Below are 17905 nucleotides of genomic sequence, written 5' to 3'. Positions count from 1 at the left end.
GAATGTTTCCCTAATATCGAATCTAACCCTCCCCTGGCACAGCTTGGGGCCATTTTCTCTTGTGCTATCCCTTGTTACTTGGGAGAGGAGACTTGGGAGAGGAGCCCCTCCTGGCTACAGCCTCCTTTCAGGCAGTTGCAGAGAACAATAAAATCACCCCTGAGGCTCCTTTTCTCCAGGCTAAACACCCCCAGCTCCTCAGCCATTCCTCAGAGGACTTGTACTCCAGACCCTTCCCCAGCTCTGTTGCCCTTCTCTGGACATGCTCCAGCCCCTCAATGTCCTTCTTGTACTGAGGGGCCCAGAACTGGACACAGGACTGGAAGTGTGGCTTCACCATAGCTGAGTCCAGGGGGACAATCCCTGCCCTGCTCCTGCTGGCCACACTACTGCTGACACAGGCCAGGATGTCATTGGCCTTCTTGGCCACCTGGGCACACACTGGCTCATGCTCAGCCCTCACTGAACCTTGGTAAAATTGTGACACTCAGCAAAGCCTCAGATCACAGACTCATGGGATGGGTGAGGGTGGCAGGACCTCTGGAGATCATCTGGTCCAAGCACACAGCTCAAGCTGGGCTACCTAGAGCTGGCTGCTCAGAAAAATGTCCACAAGGCTTTTGAAAGTCTCCAAGGAGGGAGACTCCAAAACCTCCCTGGGCAATCCTGTGAACTAAAGTTCTAGGGGCTGGATTTCAAAAAGACATGGACCAGCTGGTAATTGTCCAGAGAAAAACCAAGAGCATAACCAGAAAGAATGCCCTCCAAGAGAGGTTAAAAGACCTGGAGATTTTCAGGAGACTGCAAGAGGCATGCAAACAGTGATATAAGAGGCTTAAGGACTAAGGTATGAAGTCAGTCAGCTGTTCCGTAACCTGCAAACCAAAAAATAACTAACTCTCATTGCGAAGGAAAAGACTGGCCTTAGATGTTGGGCGTGGAATCCCTCAGCACCTTTTTAATTGTAAGGACAATGGAGCCCTTGATAGTGGCCAGAGAGGTGAGACAGCCTCCACCACTGAGATCTTTAAAACCTGACTAGACAAATATCTGCTGGCAATCACTTTGTTGTGACAAAAGCTGCCTCTAGGCAGGGGCATGGAACCAGCAAGACTGTTAAATCCTTTCCATCACACATTAATCTCCCTGCCCTTCAGCTTGTGCATCTCATTGATTTTTGAGGCATATATGTCCACATGTCACTCATTCCCCTGCAGCTTCAAGGAACTTCTAACATAAACATTCTTTGGGCTTTGTGTTTTATCTTTGCTGTTTGCTTAAGGGTAAGAAGGGAGAAAAGGAGTGAATGGCAGTCTAGAAACAACCAGCACCACACATGAAAGGAAAAACATGGGATGGAGCCAAACTTGGAGGGCTGTAGTACAGCAGCAGGGGTAATAAACTTCAACTATAGGGTGGAATATCTTTCTGCAGCTGAGACTGGCTCACTTCTTCAGGCCCTCAACATTTATTTCAGATTTTCAGACTTGAAGCTGTTTTCTCCATACAAGTAAACAAAATTTAAATTGAAGCAACCTGCAAGCATGCTGACAAAACAGTCCAGGTTATGTCTATATAGATCAGAGCTCTAATTCTAGCAAGGCATAAATGGAAGGAAAGATACAAAGAACAGATTTTACCAATTCAAGTCCAAAACCCTAAAAAAGCAGTGTAGAACATGGTCTGGAGACTAACAGGAGGTCAGTCAAACAGCACTAATTTCCCCTATCATCCAGAAAGAGCTGTTCAGAAGCAGCACTATGAGTAGGGACATTTCTGTTCTGGTCACTGCCCTTTGCACACACACCAGGTGAGAGAAATTCAAGGATTTTAAGGTGTTACAGACACATGGCAATCAGATACAGTGTAAAATTATCACACTGTCTTGAAACGAGTCGGTGAAACAAAACCAGCCTTGACAAAGTAGAATTTTTCCCCAGGAATGCTTTGGGTTTTCAACTGTCATAGCTGCAAAGGCATTAGCAGATCAAGTCTCTGAAATCAATAGTGGTTTATTTTGTTCCTGACACAACCACAGCATCCTATTAAATCAAAATGCAGCTTCACCCAGTGATGTTGCAGTTCACTCAATTTTATCAATATGAATTATCCACTGCAAGGAACGAAATCAGGAAACCAGACTATCAAGAGGACAGTCCGAGCTCTGCACCACGCATTGGAAAGAGTCTTGGTAAGATCAGTCTGGAAGAGAATATCAAGGAGTGCTGATTTTCCTGGAGATACTGGTGTATCGCCAAAGCTTCAGCTTTACCTCCTGTTTACATCTCAAAAAGACATGTAAACAAAAGGGATGGCAATCAGTTGAGGGCATGTTAAGTAAAATTGTTAGGATGCAGCAAGTGCAAGAGTGAGGGGAATGAAGAGATGCTAAGTTTGTGTCTTGGAAGGCTTAACACTCTTCAGCAGATCAGAGCACCTACACGCACACCTTCCTTGGACAATAATATGAAAGCAAAGAAAGAACTGGAAAGGGAGGGTTTTGAAACTGCAAGTGGCTATTCTTGCAAGCCTGTATCAATTTCACTCCTTTCATCATTTAGTTTCCTCCCTCACCATAAGAAGAAACATAAGAGAAGAGAATCTTTTCCTAAGACTGGGATTAGAGCTGCACTGGCTGATATGGGTTTGAGGGGACTAATGCTGGAAAATTAAAAACTAAAAAATGTGCATTAAAAATGGTAGTTTATGTTTTGTTTCTATCCCCTCAGGCAAAAGGAATCACTTGAATTGAAAAGAGAGTGTGGTAAGTGAAGAAGTGCCCGCAGTACCCAGCCTGAAATAGGACACCAAGGTGGGATGGCTATAATCCCCTCTTTGTGCTGCCAGGACACACCGCCAGCCTCAGGGCAGGGCAGGACATCAGGAGCTTTGGAACCATAGCCAGGAAATCTACACCTGAGAAATGGTTAAATGCTGAACCCCCCTTGGCATCTTCAGGACCATAGGCATAATCTACTTGGGCATATTTAAACTTAAACCAAATTTCTTGTGGCAGTACTTGATCTTTAACCAGAGTTCATCATCACTTTCAGAAATGCCTTTTTTTTGCATTTTAATGATATCATTAGTGATATTTACACAGTCATGCTGTCCACTGTGCCACTCTGTCCTGCCCAAGGGCTTTTGAATCTGATGGTAAATTATTCCTGCAAGCTTGAACATCAGCAGCTGGCCAGAAAATGAGCACCCCCAATGAAGGTATGAGGTAAAGGAGAAGAGAAAGCAGCTTTAACTTGGTCTTGAGCACTAATCCAGCCAGCAGCACCTACGATGCTCGTGCCTCTGCCCCAGCTAGAGCAGGGGCTGTCACCCCCACTGGGACAAGTGCAGGGGCATCAAGAAGCTCTTACAGTGGGGACAGCCTTCACAACACAGATCTCCCCTTCAAAAATGCAGGCTTACTTTGATGAATTTCTTTTCTCCAACTCCCTTAAGAAAAGTTGTGTGGGAGCACCTTTAGTCCAGCTAGCCTGCTATCATGAACATGATGGGTCAGCTCCAGCTCAAACATTGATGAGAGATTCCCGAGTGTGATGCTTTCATTAATTAAGAGATTTGGTGTCTCATAAATACTCCTAAGGTTTGGGTACAATGCCCAGGAGTATCATATTCCTTTGCAACATCCTAGGGCACTGACTGGACTCATGCTGGACCAAGCAGTGAGTACAGCATCCTGAAGGCAAGGTAACAGCCTCACCATCAGCTGTGGAAATAGGCCTCTTTACTCCCTTGGAAGTCCACAAACCCCTGCAGCAGCTTGGGATAAAGAGCCCACAGCCACAGTGTACCTGGGCAATGTGACAGTGCCAACTGCCTCAGCTAAATCTTTGCTAATTTCAATTTTCTCTCCTCAGTTAACCACAACAGACAAGCTTGAAAAAGCAGCCTGCAGAGATCATTCTGCATTATATCTATTACATTTTTCTTAATATACACCAGCACTCATTTTCTATGTACACACACCCTCGCACGGTTTAGGAGGCAAGGTCTTGCTTTCCTCAGTACTACCTCTGGACTCACCCAGTGGGACCATCGAGCTAAGAGGCAACTGCAGGTGCCACTGCACCCATGGACAGCAAAGAAAAGTCTTCAGCCAGTCTTTCACTTTCTGTGTGAATGCACAGCTACAGTGGGTACCTCTGCCACACGGGGTGTCTGAGAACCACAGCATTTGTTAGGCGGCAAAGAACATTTCCTCAGGCAGATGACTGCACACCACAGGAAAAGCTTCAGGCAGTTATAGGAACAGGACTTCGAAATCCATCACATTTTCACTGCTATCACATCATTTTGCCTGTGGCGTTCTCCTGCAGTTTTTAAAATCTGTTTTACTTTTGTGTTGTCTGTTTCCAGAGGAAAGCTCTGAAGCACTCTCAGACCTGCGATTATAGGAGTAGCATTTCTGCCTCAACCCTTAAATGTACTGTATCTGCCAACAGCTGCTCCTTACCACACAACCAGGGGAATTAGAAACACAGCACCACAGAGAAGGTAGGAGGAACAACAATTTACAGGATCTCAAAAGCCTCCATATAGCAGAATTCCACATAAAACAAGTTTTTATTACAGTGTGCCATGTTAACAGCTGACTAATCCTCAGTAAAAATGTCATTAAATACTATACAAAAAATAGTTATTTGCAGGCACATCAGTTGATGAGGAAGTCAGATCACACCAATGTAGTAAGAGTAGCTGAGGAGTCAACAGCACAGAGGGCATTTGGGGGATTTTTTATGGCTTTTAAAGAAGGAAAGTGCAGTAAGACACAGCTACAATCATGTCTTCTTGTCATCCTACCCAGCACAGCACTTGCTCTTCCTCATTGAAGTGGCACTTATTAAGGTTAAAGTAGTTTGTGTGGGACATAATTTTTTTTTCCTGAGAGACTGTAGCGGAGTCTGATTCCTTCAGTGGTTAGGAGTTACTTTGCTTTGATTTTCATTCTTTCTGTGGAAAAACTACAGGCATTTATCAGTTGTCCTTTAACATAATTAAGTCTCTTCTCCCTGAAGGTTTTTCAAACATTTTTAAAATAAAAAGTTTCTTGCTGAGGCTTCATGCAGTAAGAGCTGCTCCTATGACCATACTTAGAGTCCATTAGCTTCTTTCCCAACACTTTAAAAGTTAATGTCACCAGCAAAATACAATCATTTTAGGACAGCAAATGTGTTTGATATGTACAAAAAGATGCCAAAAAGCACTGTAGCAATCTTAGCTTTGCCCCTTTTCAGCCCTGGGTGCAGCTGTGGGAAGCAGCTCAGATCCAGCAGCCCAGGCTCCTTTGGTGAAGCTGGGCAGCAGCACCAGGGGGGGCTTGGAGCAGCAGCCTCCAAGGGAGCTGGCTGCTGCTGCTCTGCTGGGCCCTGAGAATGAAAAGGTAGAGCTGCTAGATTACCTGCCAGTTCTCCTTATGTGCTAGATTCCTAAACAGATCCTCTTCCACAGGCACAGCCCTCGGTTGCTTCTCTCACAGGCCAGTGTCTGTGTCACACACTGGGCTTGCTTACTCAGGAAAAGCTCAGCCACCCACAGGAACCAATGGCTCCTCACTTCGTTATCATCAAGCACTGCTTTTAGGGCATTCCATCAGCAACATTCATGACAGGAGCAGAATTCCAAGTCCTTTCCATCAGCCTGTATTGTCACGAGCAGGAGCAAGCTCAATTCCACTTCAGTCCCAGTCCCAAAGAGAAGGCTTCGTGCACATCTGCCATGGGGAGCTGATATGAATAAACTGCCTGTACAAACGTGGCATGTGGGAATTTTGGGCCTCCCATGTGTAAGGCAGGTGTGTAAAGGCAGCCCCAGGTCAGGCAGTTCCTGCCAGGAAATGAAAATCAAACACTGCTGGGCACTCCTGGAGGTGAGGCAGCACCAGGAGCATGCAGGGCTCTTTCTGGCATGGTGCAGCTTTGATCTGGGTCTAAAACCAGATTTTTAAATGCCTTCCTGCTGTTGAAATGTAATGAAAACTCAGAAATACTAAATCATAGTCCATATAAAAGGATTCAAGATGCTAATCTTAAGAATAAAGAGTTGAATGTTCTATTTTTAAGGTCTCCCACTGCTTTTCTCTCATATTTGTTAGGATAGAGGTTTTCTCAGAGTTTAAATAGCTTGTGTAACTTACAAGAATACTTGTAACATAAGCTTTACATTTACCTCTTCAGTTTTAAGCTTGTTGTAGGCCTCTCAAAATGAACTACTTTGTCAGAGATTCTCAAGACTAATTTATAGCCTCTGGATGATTATGTGTGTTTACTTTTTTTTTTTTTTCAAAGGCTTTTCCAAAGGTATTTGCAGACATGGTAAAGTAATAACCTTCATCCCAGAGCTTGCTCTTTCATCCAGTGAGCCCTGGCCATTAAAGTGGTTTCATGGGTCAAGTGAAACAAGCTTTTTCTGTCTGTACCTGAATCTGGAGGCACAAAAATGGCATCCACAGATGGTTTTAATCAGTCTGATACCAGGAGGAAACACCCCCCTCACCCAGGAAAAAAAAAAAAAAAAAAAAAAAGCAGCATATAATGTGACCTCAATACTGATCAAGTCAAGTTTCTGTTTCTGAAGTGAGACTTATTTTATAAAAATGGCAGGAGGTGCCAGGAAGCAGTGGGATATTTCTGGCTCTGTTAAAAAAAAAAAAAAAAAAAAAAAAAAAAAAAAAAAAAAAAAAAAAAAAAAGATTAAACACCCAAACCTAAGCTATGTCTTGTTTTGAAATCACAGCCAGCAACATACATTAATTACTTGTCATCTTTTACAAAAGCTGTATTACTTGGATTGAAATGTTTCCCTTCCCAGCAGGCATCCCATGGAAGATTCTTAAGTAGAAGGGACTCAAACCACATATTCCTTCCTTGTGCAGTATTTACAGGAATGTCAAGATCTGACATGTCTTTTTAAAATGCAGTTTGCTTCCACTGAGTCATAAGAGTTCAACACTGATCATATTCTACCATAAGACACTGCACTGAAGGAACTGCACTATGCTACAGCCTCAGTCAGAGTTAAGATCTATCTCCTAGGAATTCACTTACAGTAGTAAACAGTTGTTATCCCACCTGAAAGAGGGCAGGGAATGAGATATCCATCTCACCTCCAAATCCAGGACAATACTGAACAGCCTTGTGACTGTTTTACTCACTCCAGTCTAAAACTACCTGCTGCTGTTCACTCTCTCTGATGTCCTGAGGCATCCCTTTAACCCTTCAGAGCACTGCAGACACATGGGAGGGGAAGAGATTTTTCTTGCCATGCTTTTTTTGAGTTCCTGCTGTTGCCAAACAAAATTATCCTCTGTAGATAATGGAATGACTTCTTCCACAATTGCTTTCAGTTAGACAGCACGTGGAGTGTATCTGCACTGTGAGTGTGTGCAGGAACATGGACATCTCCCACTGGGTCTCACTATTCCAAGCCGAGGCAGTGTGCACCCTGTAAGCCTTTTGTGACAGGTTCTTAAATTTAAAGAAACAAAAAACCCCAAACCAAACAAACAAAAATCAAAACAAACAAACAAACAAAAACCCAAAAAACAAAGACAAACCAAAAAACAAAACAAAACACCAGAAAAGACCCCAAAACAAATCAAAGAGAGAGCTAAAAGTCTTCTAGAGTTGGAGAACAGGGGTAAGAAATTGCTTTTTGAAGCATGATAGACAAAGTCCTAAATCTCAAACTTCTACACAGAGTGCACCAGTAGCTATTGCCAGCACCAGAGAGGGCAGAAGAGGAACCAGCACCTGTACATCCTACCCTGTGTAAGTTGGTATGAGGAGGATGAAAACCTGTGTAGGTGCTTGTAGGTGTGCATGAACAGAGGCAGACATGGAAGAGAAAGGGAGCTTCACCTCCTCCTCACCACCCCCAGCCTTTCCATGCTCCAGCCACACACTGTTCTGATGGTGCTGTCAGTGTTTCCAGGATGTGAAATGTCCCAAAAGACAATGTGGATGAGAAATGTTGGTCTGCAACTCATACCTTTGTATTGATGCCTTAAGATTTAGCTTTCATACTTTTCAGATTCCGTACGGCTTTAGTGCGTAACTGTGAACTTCATATAAATGTTAGCAAGTTCTCCTCACAGTTTAGTTAGACAAAACAATCCTTTTCCAGCCTGAGAAGAAAGGACACCATTGCAGCTTCAGACCCAAAAAGTGTAAATAATGGTGAATTGAAGAAAGCAATCTAGGAGGGGGGGACTTCTTGTTTAAACTCCAGGTCCAATCCATAACTCTCCATGCACAGAGCCCAGAACAGCCAGGCTTTGACAGACAGATGGAGGCTGCCAGATTCCTAAAGAAGATGCAAACTGCTCTGTGTAGGTAAATAAGACAAGCCACAGAAATTGTGCAAACATCTTTACGATGCACAGTCCACGTACCACGTGTATATTCAACAGGAGAACAGCTGTGTTTTCACAGTGCCTGCTACAGGGTCCCCCCAAAACAGATGGCAGCTCCCTCCCTATCACTGCTCTGTGTGCTACTGAGCAACTGGGAAGATTCACAAGGTTATTGTACTCTGCACTCAGTTTATTTCAGTATTTCAACTGCACACAGAAATAAATACCTTGTCTTCCTAGGACTATTGTTGCAGGAAACTGTGCTCTAAGATACTATCTGACCTACTCTTTAATTTTTTTAAGCTTATTTTTTAAAAAGCTATTCTTTTATTGAAAAAAAAAAAAAAAGACAAATGCATCCAAAACCCCAAGACACACACTTCCCTGGAGAAGGAGCACCTGTGAAATGCCTAAGTCCATTCCTGTTTTTTACATAAGAGACGGCAATTAATAAAGGTCTGATAGCTTTGTTTTTCAATTAAGGAGGTTATTAAAAGTTTGGCACATGTTCCATAATATTGATTGCTTTGTGAGTGATTTTTAATTACATTTAGTAAGAGACATGAGGAGAAATGAGGAGCAGACCAAAGTCAATTCTGTTTGACTTTTGACAGTTCATCAGGTCTCTTCATATTAAAAAAATGGATGCTCTAATCCTTTCACTATTTCACCATACTTTTGTAAAATAAGCAGACAGAAGAATATCCCAAGTTTGTTGCAGTACAAAGTTATGAGAGAGTTTTGGTTTTCAAAGTAGCTTAAAGGAGTGCCTAAATGACCTTGTCCCACTTGATCATTGAATTCCTTTCTCCCTGAGGCTCATCTGTTGTCAATACATTATTAGCACACAGACAGTGGTAAAAACATGATGTGCACCGCCACATTGGAGAGGACAACACAATCATATGTTGGACACTGTTCGCAAGGTTATTTGCTTTCATTATAAATTAGCAAGACAGTCAAGCTGTGTGTCCCCTTTCCAGCTCCATCTTTAGCTTGAATGAGAAGTTCTACTTTAAACATCAGGTGATTTGTTTAAAGTTAGTAGCTGGAAATACTGTGCAGAGTTTTTCTAATGTTAAATGTTTGTCACTTGCACAACACATCCCATTCCTGCAAGAGTAAGTTTCTCAGGCAGGCAGCTCCGGGCTCACAGACTGCACACAGCAGTCTGGTGAAGATCACAGCCCCTGGCATGCTTCAACACATTGGTTTTCCTCCCAGCTCTATGCTTCACATTTCCTGAGAACTAGACTGTAAAATTCATTGATGAAAATTGGTAAGTATTCCCTCTTTTAGTTGCAAGCATCGAAGAAAAGAAAGCAAACAATACAAAACAAACCCAAGCAAATGATAACCAGTTATGCTATTAGCGACCTGAGCTGTACTTACAAACGCTTACTCTAAATCTTACTCTAAGATGAAAGTAAGACGTGGAGAGGATGGCTCTTGCAACCATAACACACCTCAAGCTCATTGTGGTTTAAGAAGTTTATCAAGTCTAGCCATTCTCTTTTCTGTCCTATTAGGAAAACCATACACAACAGTATATGAACTCTTGAGGTATAACTACAGTATCTCCATTTAGTTCTCTACACCAACTCCTAGGACTCCTGATTCAGATTTTTTTTTCTTTTTCTTGTCCTAGGCTCGTTGACATCTGTTTTGTAACGAGTCCTTTCCTTTCCTGTTCGCTGCTCTGCCCGTGCTGTGGCTGACTCCCAGCATCATTCGGTGCTGTTCAGGGTGGGCTGCAGCTGCAGGTCCGTAAGTGCCCACCCAGGACAGGGTCACCTCTTCCTTCCCAGCTCCTTCCAGCAGAACCACAGCGGCAGGAGAGGCTCCCTGCTAGCTGCCCCCACTATGAAACCAGCTGTCTGTTGTGGCGTGGCCCCTTCTTTACCGGGCCCTAATTGCCTGTTAACCCCTGAGCAGACGCCTCTGGCCCCACAAAAGTGAACCTACTGTGACAGCAATTCCTTACAAGACAACATAAACAAAACACCATTCCCTGCATTTCCAGCTGCTCCTGCAAAGGCAAGAGGCAGAAGCTCTGCGGGCGGTACCGGCGAAGAGCCGGCACATTCCCACGCCACCCACCGAGCTCCCGGGGGGCAGCTCCCGCAGCCGCCTGAGGCTCTGCGCGCCCCACGGAGGGCAGCATCACCGCGGCTTCATCTCCTCGAATGGCAAAAGCCCGGCACGCCTGTGCCTGGTCAGCATCCCCCTCTTTCGGGGCAGCCCTTCGTGCCCATCCGTTCCTTCTGCGGCCATCCCGACCCACTCGCGGCAGCGCCGCGGGGAGAACCGACCCCATCCCGTCACTCTCCCCGTCCCGTCCCGGACCGCTACCTCCTCCGCCGCCGCGGTGCACCTTGACCAGCACCTCCGCCCGGCCGCCCGCTCGCAGCTCCCGCCGCAGGTAGAGCCGCCCCGACGTCCTGTCGACCCCCACGGGGGTGGCACCGGGAGAGGCCAGCTCGAACCAGCCGCCCGCCGCCCGGTCTCGGCTCCTCGGGACGGTGAAGACGGTGTCGCCCACCCGCGCCCCGGGGGGCAGGCGGGCCGTGTAGCGCCGGGCACCGGGCGCGGGCGGCTGCAGCGAGCGCGGCTCGCACGGCCAGGCGCAGGCACCGCGCGGGGCTGCGCAGCGGCCGCGGCCGCCCGTGGTCCAGAGCCGCCACGCAGAGGCGGAGCCGGCGCAGCCCCAGCAGCGAGCCCACGGTCAGCACCTGCCCGCTGCGGGGCACCACGAAGAGCAGGCGGCTGCCGGCGCCCGGCGGCCAGGGCCGGTAGGTGAGGCGCGCGTTGGCGCCCTCGTCGCCGTCCGAGGCGCGGAGCCGGGCCACCTCCGTGCCCAGCGGGACCAGCTCGTCCACCTCCAGCGGCCGCGCCGGCGGCATTCGTGGCCGGTGGTCGTTGCGGTCCAGGACCCGGACCCGCAGCAGCGCCTCCCGGGAGGACCGTCCCGCCCGCCGCCGCAGCCGGAGCCCGTACTCGGGCTGCGTCTCCCGGTCCAGGGGCTCGGCGGTGCGGAGAAGCAGCAGCCCCCCGCCGCTGCCCGGCCGCCGCTGCAGGGAGAAGCGGGAGGCGCCGTCGCCTTCCAGCGCCCACTCCCCGGCCGGCTCCCCGGGGCCCAGCAGCCTCCGCAGCGGCACCCGCAAACCCCGCACCCGCGTCCCCGCCGGGCTGTTCTCGGGCACCTGCCCGGAGAAGCGCAGCAGACGGGGGGAGCCACCGCACCCCGGCCCCGCCGCCCCGCCGAGCAGCGGCGGCAGCAGCAGCAGGACCGGGAGCTGCCCGCAGCCGCTCCTGCCCATCCCGCCGAGCGGAGCGCAGCCCGGCTCTGCGCCGCTCCCGCCGCGGGCACACACGGCACGGCAGCCCCGGCCCGTCCCGGCCACTCAGAGCCGTGGGCGGGGACGGACCGAGCCCGCCCCGCGTGGTCGAGCAGGGAGCCCGCCCGTGGCAAAGTGCACAGCACTGAGGTGCAAATTCCTCACCTTCCCCTATTCTGTGGCACAGTGCTCAATGTTGCTTGGCAAATTCCTCATCTTCCCCCATTTCACATTGGCCGGGAGGGGCATCTGTGAATGATATCTCCCTGTCCCTGTTTCGACTCGTGAACTTTTTGTTTTTTTTTCTCTCCTCTGTCCAGTTGCAGAGAGGAGTGACAGAGCAGGTTTGGTGAGTGCCTGGCATTCAGCAGGGGCCAAACCACCACATGCATCCAGCTGCTCCCTCCAGGTCTCCTGCAAGCTGAGAAGACACAGGATGAATTACACTTCCTGGGGGGGTGACTTGGGAGAAAATGGGCAATCTCCTCCCCCTCTCCTGAGCCTGCATGAAAAAATCCACTCAGCCAAGCTACAAGAACCACCATAAAAGAGGAAAAAACCACTGTTGCATAAAGGAGAATGGACCTTGGGACACTTGAGTCATAAGAGTAGTTCTCACCCAGCAGACACGCTTCTCGGTCATAAGCTGGGTTTGTCTTGGAAGCACAGCCTCTCAGAAGTGCACATTCAGGTTGCTGCTCCTTCAGAAAAGATGCAATATTTTTGGGACAAGAACAGTGCATGCTGTTGTTGAGAGCAAGACTGAAATGGTCCTTCTGAACATACTGAGCAAACACATCAGTCCCACTAAATATGCATAAAACAATCTGGGCATGGAACTCACGGCTGTGGTTAGTCTGTGATCAATGGAAGTGTGAATACAGCCAGACCACTCCAGTGCCAACCACTGCTCATCAAAGCAAACAGCACTCATTTGCTCATCACTCCAAGCATGAGTTCCCAGCAGCATGTTCTTGTTAATAAACAGGAGTATCTCCCTTCACAGAGTGATGGTAACAGCAGGAACTCAGCCTTCTGCGGAGTCTCCACATCCAGCTGGTCAAACTGTGTTAGGTGTTGTGCATCAGAAATGCTCCCTCTTCCTGCTTCAAACAGGCTCGCTAGTTTTACCAGAAGGTTGTTAGGAAGGAAGGGGTGTTGCCAGCTGTGTTGTAACTTCAGAGGTGACATATCTAGGCTGGAAGTGAAGCTCTGCTCAAGAAAGCCAGAATCCATTTCACTCGTCTTTAGTCAAATATTACAGGCAACAGCCAAAGGTGACAACCAACCGCTAGACCTGCACCTGTGCCAGCCGGGGAATTACCAGTTTTAAGGAGAGGTAATTGTTGGGAGATCACATCCCATTATTACAAGCTGTCAACCTTTATTTTTTTACCCCCTCAAGGTGAAGGGATGATAGCTTCTAAAATCTGGCACAATACAAGATTTCAGACTGGGAAGGCAAAAAGTAAAACCAGAGTTTTACAGAATGGTTTACCAGTAACAACATGAAAGTAACCACCCAGAGATCCATGCCTGGTTAATGTGCTGTAGCAAGCTTTGAATATGCTATGGTTGCTCTTTGTGCCCTAATTCCTTCCTTCACAAAGACACTAGAAGGCTCATTAATTTAAAACACTTAATGAGCTAGCTAGACCATGTAAACAAGCGTTCAGTTTAGGACAAGCTTAGCTCTGTACGGAGACACAGCACAGCATTCCCTCTTCTGAAGTGTGTTGCATCCTTACACAACTTTCAACAAGCCAATTAAATCCTCTCAAAATCAATTTCCCATTTTTAGCCTACATTAAAGGACACACTACCTTTTCTATTCTCTTCTATTCAAGCACTCAGAAGAAACAAGCAGTTTCCCCTACAGCCTGGGAAGATATAAACTACATTTTATTCACAGTATTCCCTCCCACCCTATGAACACCTATGAACTTAATGTATTCCTATTACATTAACACAGCATTTTGGTGATGGAAATTCAGGCTTCTCCTGCATGTCACTCCCACTGCCAGAATTTAGGGCACCTCACAGAACAGAACCAGAGCCAAGCTCACCTTGTGGATACTCACTAGCACAACTGTGTTATTTTCGACACCCAATTACACAAAACCTGTGTGACAACAAAACAAATGTACAGATATTTATGGCCACAGATCCTAATCTACCATTTAAAGAAATGCAAACACAGTTGAGTGTAGCCATGTTTTCTAAAGGAATTTGTCTCTTCCTGCAAAGCTGAAGCAGAATCCACAGAGACTGATCCAGCGTTAATCCAAGAGGACTTCTCAATAAAGATAGTAGAGTTGGCTCTCGACTTCGATAGGAAACAACATAGACAAGAAATAAATACAAGTAAATAACCTCCTTAGATATTGTCTAAACAACACAGATATCTTCAGAACAGTGCCAGCTTCTATTGCCAAACAATCATAGTGAAATTTAGTTTTAGGGTTCTTAAGCAAAGCTGATCTAGTGAACTCAGTACTGTGAACTGCAACCACTAAATTTAAGTACTGCCATTCTGAGGCCAAAACATCAGCAAGCCCAACAGCCTTCCTCTGGCCCTCCCTCACAGCTGGGACAATCCCCTGGAATGTAGCCAGCAGATTGGACTACAACTCAGATTGTCATAAATAGGCCAACTTGGGAGGAGAGAAAAAGAAAAAAAGGAAACAAGAAAGAAGCAGCATTTATCCATGTGCTAACAATGCTGAAATAGATAAAAATGACCATTAGTGTTTCAGAACTACATGTGTTTCAGAAAGAGGTTTTCGTAATGAAATTAAAAACAGGCTTGATTTTAATGTACCTTTCCAAAACTGCATAAATGGTTTAGTCACTTCTGCTGCAGTGATTTTGTCTTACTGCTCAGAACTAAAGTCAGATCAGCCATGGAAACCACAGGTGCACCCAGCAGCTACTCCAGGGAGAACACAGCCTCTGTGCTCAGAGTCTCATGGAGAGTGTAACATGAGCCAGTGAAGAATGGAGCTGCATTCTTACCTGTCCTTTTTCAACTTGCTTCAGAGGGGAGAATAGTTTAAGGCATCACTTTACATTCACCCTGACCTTACAGAATACTCTGGTATTTATTGCAGTTTAAAAATAAAGTCAGTCTCAACATGTTTTGGGTCTTTCCATTACCAGTCAGTAGAGCACCAGCAGGAGTCATGGTTTGACAGCAGACAGTACAGTGTAACTGAAACAGAAGAAATCCCAAGGCATTGTAAAGCTGATCAAGGTTCTGAAAGTAAATGCACTGATGGTGTGTTACAACCCACGGAATAGCTCCATAATACTCAGGATTGCTTAATGTTGGTATATTCTATATATGCAGTTTAATCCATAACAAGATGCATCTCATCACCATTAAAAAACGTCCTAAGCAGCCTGAAAGCACACAGGGGTTGAAGTATGATAGGCTGGGTCACTGCAAAAATAACTAGGTCTACAAACATATTCCAGAGCCACTATTTAGGTGGAAAATAATCAAAGCAACAGTACTTTTACCTAACACCTCTAAATCATTGATCATAAACAGAATATGTATTTTGTACAGTGATACAGACTCATATAAAACACCTATTTATAGACATATACCAATATAAATTCTATTATATGTAATAGAATGTTCTCTGTTTCACAGCTAGTAACCAGTCTGACTTTTGCATAAAGGCACAGAAGAGTACACAGATACCAACATGAATTTCCTGATGCCAGGAAGTTCCATTCCCCTTTGAGCTAAGCAACCACAAAACCCGGTTGCCTGAATGGCTAAACTTGGACACTTCAACATCAGCTCATCTCCTGACAAACCTAAAACAAAGCAGTCTGATAAATGCTCAAACTCAGAATCATTATAAATTAAAGATGTAAATATGTAATTTTTTTCAGGTTCTAAATGATCTGGTTTTGGAGAAGTGCTCTGTAGGGTATTTGTACTGTCTTTAGAATTTAACTAAAAAAAAATAAATCAAGATTTTGTATCATTACATGCTAAATTATTACAAACTAATCATTCAAAGATTCCTACTAATAATATTGTATAAAACAATAGAGGGCTCCAAAATATGTAATCATTATCTGTAAAAATTTAAGGCAGATAATACATTAGTAGATTTAAAAAAATTAAATCAGTAAGCATTTGACATTGCATAGCACTTTATTTCCAGGTGACGTGCTTGCTGTAGGAAGATCTTTAGGGAGAAAGTCACAGAGTTCAACAATTCCATATGAAGCAGCTCACATTTTGCTGTTCATCCTCACACAAATATGTCTCAACAAGCAGCCACAGTCAGCACGACATATGGATCCAGTCTGAGCAGGCTGCTTGTCCTCAAGAGCTGCAAGACTGTTTATGCTGTCTGTCAAAGACAGACTTTTGAGCCATGCTGCACAGTCTTCCCTTGACTTCTCAAAGGATAAAATGGTTTGTGCCCCAAACAATCCATACTTTCTGGACTTGGCTTTTATTAATTTTTTTTTTTTCTACAGAAAAAGAATTTGTTACAAGAGAAAAATATTTATTATGTATACATCATTTTGATAAAAAACTGTCCAAGACAACAAACAGGATAACAGGAATTGTATTCCTTAGACTTGTTATTAAATAGCTGCACATAGATAAGTCCATATGCCACATACGTTACTGCTGAACATCACTGTTAACAAGTAAAGCACCACCAATAATTCCTCTGCATTACTGAAGTAAACAAGTTTGAATTTTTGAAAGGCATTAAACCTTCTGTCCCATCAGATAAACATCACTTGAAAGGCAGAAATACATACATTTAACTGAAACCAAAACCATTGCCAGATTAATTACATTTAAACACATGTTGAGGTACAAAACAATTCAGAAGACCTTTAGGCATCACTAGCTCTGCATTTGGCATAGAGTGCAGCAACATAATGGGGGTTTTTTTAGCTGTACTGATGAAGTAGAAAAGATTAAGATAACACACAAGACATGTCTTAGAATTCCCACTTTTTTCCCCTCTACAGTTAGGTTTAAAAAAGAGTATTAAAGCATGATTATGCAGATTTATGTTGAGGTATTATTTCACATGAAATATTGCTTGTGTTGGAATAAAGTTCTGCTTCTCTTTCATCTCCAATACAGTACTCCAGAGTCCACCTGCCCATCAATATTTACCAGACTTACAGATTCAATCACCTTAGTGATAAGAGAAGTTCCTCATTCCATCTCCAAAACACAATAGTAAAACAGACACCTATAAATGCACATAATGTGTGCATACACCCACACATTCACAAGCACAGCCTACACCTTCTCCTGTCGGAGTTTTGGTTGAAGGACAGGTTATATGAGGTTTTAAGCAGTATTTCAAGGATACATTAAAATCCCTACAACCTCATCTTGCAGCTCCTTTTCATGTGTATTGCATGGAAAAGCTGATGGAACATCACAAGGTCTGGACACTTGAAGATGACTTAGTGAAAATAAGGTGGTAAGAACAAGACTTGGTCCCTAGCCTCTACCTTTCAGTATATAGTAATGCCACCAGAGCAAATAGTTCAAAGAATTTTCGATGCCTGTGAAACCTTCTGGCCCTCTTTCTTCCACATTTGTGTCTCTTCTCCTTACTCCCCACCCCCATGGAAAATGTATTTAAAATTGTGTTGTAATAAACTATATTTCCATTTACTTTGGAAGAAATGAAATCAATGCTTTTTTAAATAATATGAATAGAAGTTTATGCTCAGAAATACCTTTCCTTAGTCTCAACCATCTCCTGTCAAATCTGAGTTCAAGTATGTGGTAATTCAGGAAGTGAAAGAGCATTTTTTTAGGATTAAGACAAAACTGTGTATGTTAGTTTAGCTGTGGGTTGGTCAAACTTTGATACACAAGTCTAAGGGTAACAGGTAGGTGCCTGAAAATACTATACTAATTTATTTTTTCAAGATAATTTGTTTGCATTTACTAAGATCAAGTATATCAGAAAGTGGAAATGTGAAGGAGGAAATAAGCCAGCAGAATAGTCACACAAATTGTTGTTCAAATTCCCATTCTTCCCAGTGAACAGCTGTTAGATGGCTGGAACATATCCCAGCTGCCCCACTGGGGCATCCTTGGAGGCTGGCATATTAAGACACAACAGAAACTCTAGAAATCAGAGGGACAGGAATTTTTTAAAAAAATCTTCACAAAAAGAAACATGAA

The 17905-nt window shown here is 44.9% G+C and overlaps 1 protein-coding gene across 1 annotated transcript in view; it reads right to left on the bottom strand.

The window, feature by feature from the left end:
- LOC121340333 (neural-cadherin-like) overlaps window positions 1-11739 on the bottom strand; it is a 55424-nt gene extending 43685 nt beyond the window's left edge. The window contains exons 1-2 of the mRNA XM_041413026.1: window positions 11008-11739; window positions 10721-10976 (exon numbers count right to left, since the gene is read on the bottom strand). Of these exons, the coding sequence (XP_041268960.1) occupies window positions 10721-10976; window positions 11008-11688 (937 nt within the window). The 5' untranslated portion in view covers window positions 11689-11739. The remainder of the gene's footprint in view (window positions 1-10720; window positions 10977-11007) is intronic.
- Window positions 11740-17905: the final 6166 nt, after the last annotated feature.

This window comes from Onychostruthus taczanowskii, unplaced genomic scaffold (assembly GCF_017590055.1).
Source record: "Onychostruthus taczanowskii isolate IOZ18803 unplaced genomic scaffold, ASM1759005v1 scaffold4, whole genome shotgun sequence".
Classification (NCBI taxonomy): Eukaryota; Metazoa; Chordata; class Aves; order Passeriformes; family Passeridae; genus Onychostruthus; species Onychostruthus taczanowskii.
Note: the sequence above shows the minus strand (reverse complement) of the source record. Positions and strands in the feature narration are given on the sequence as shown.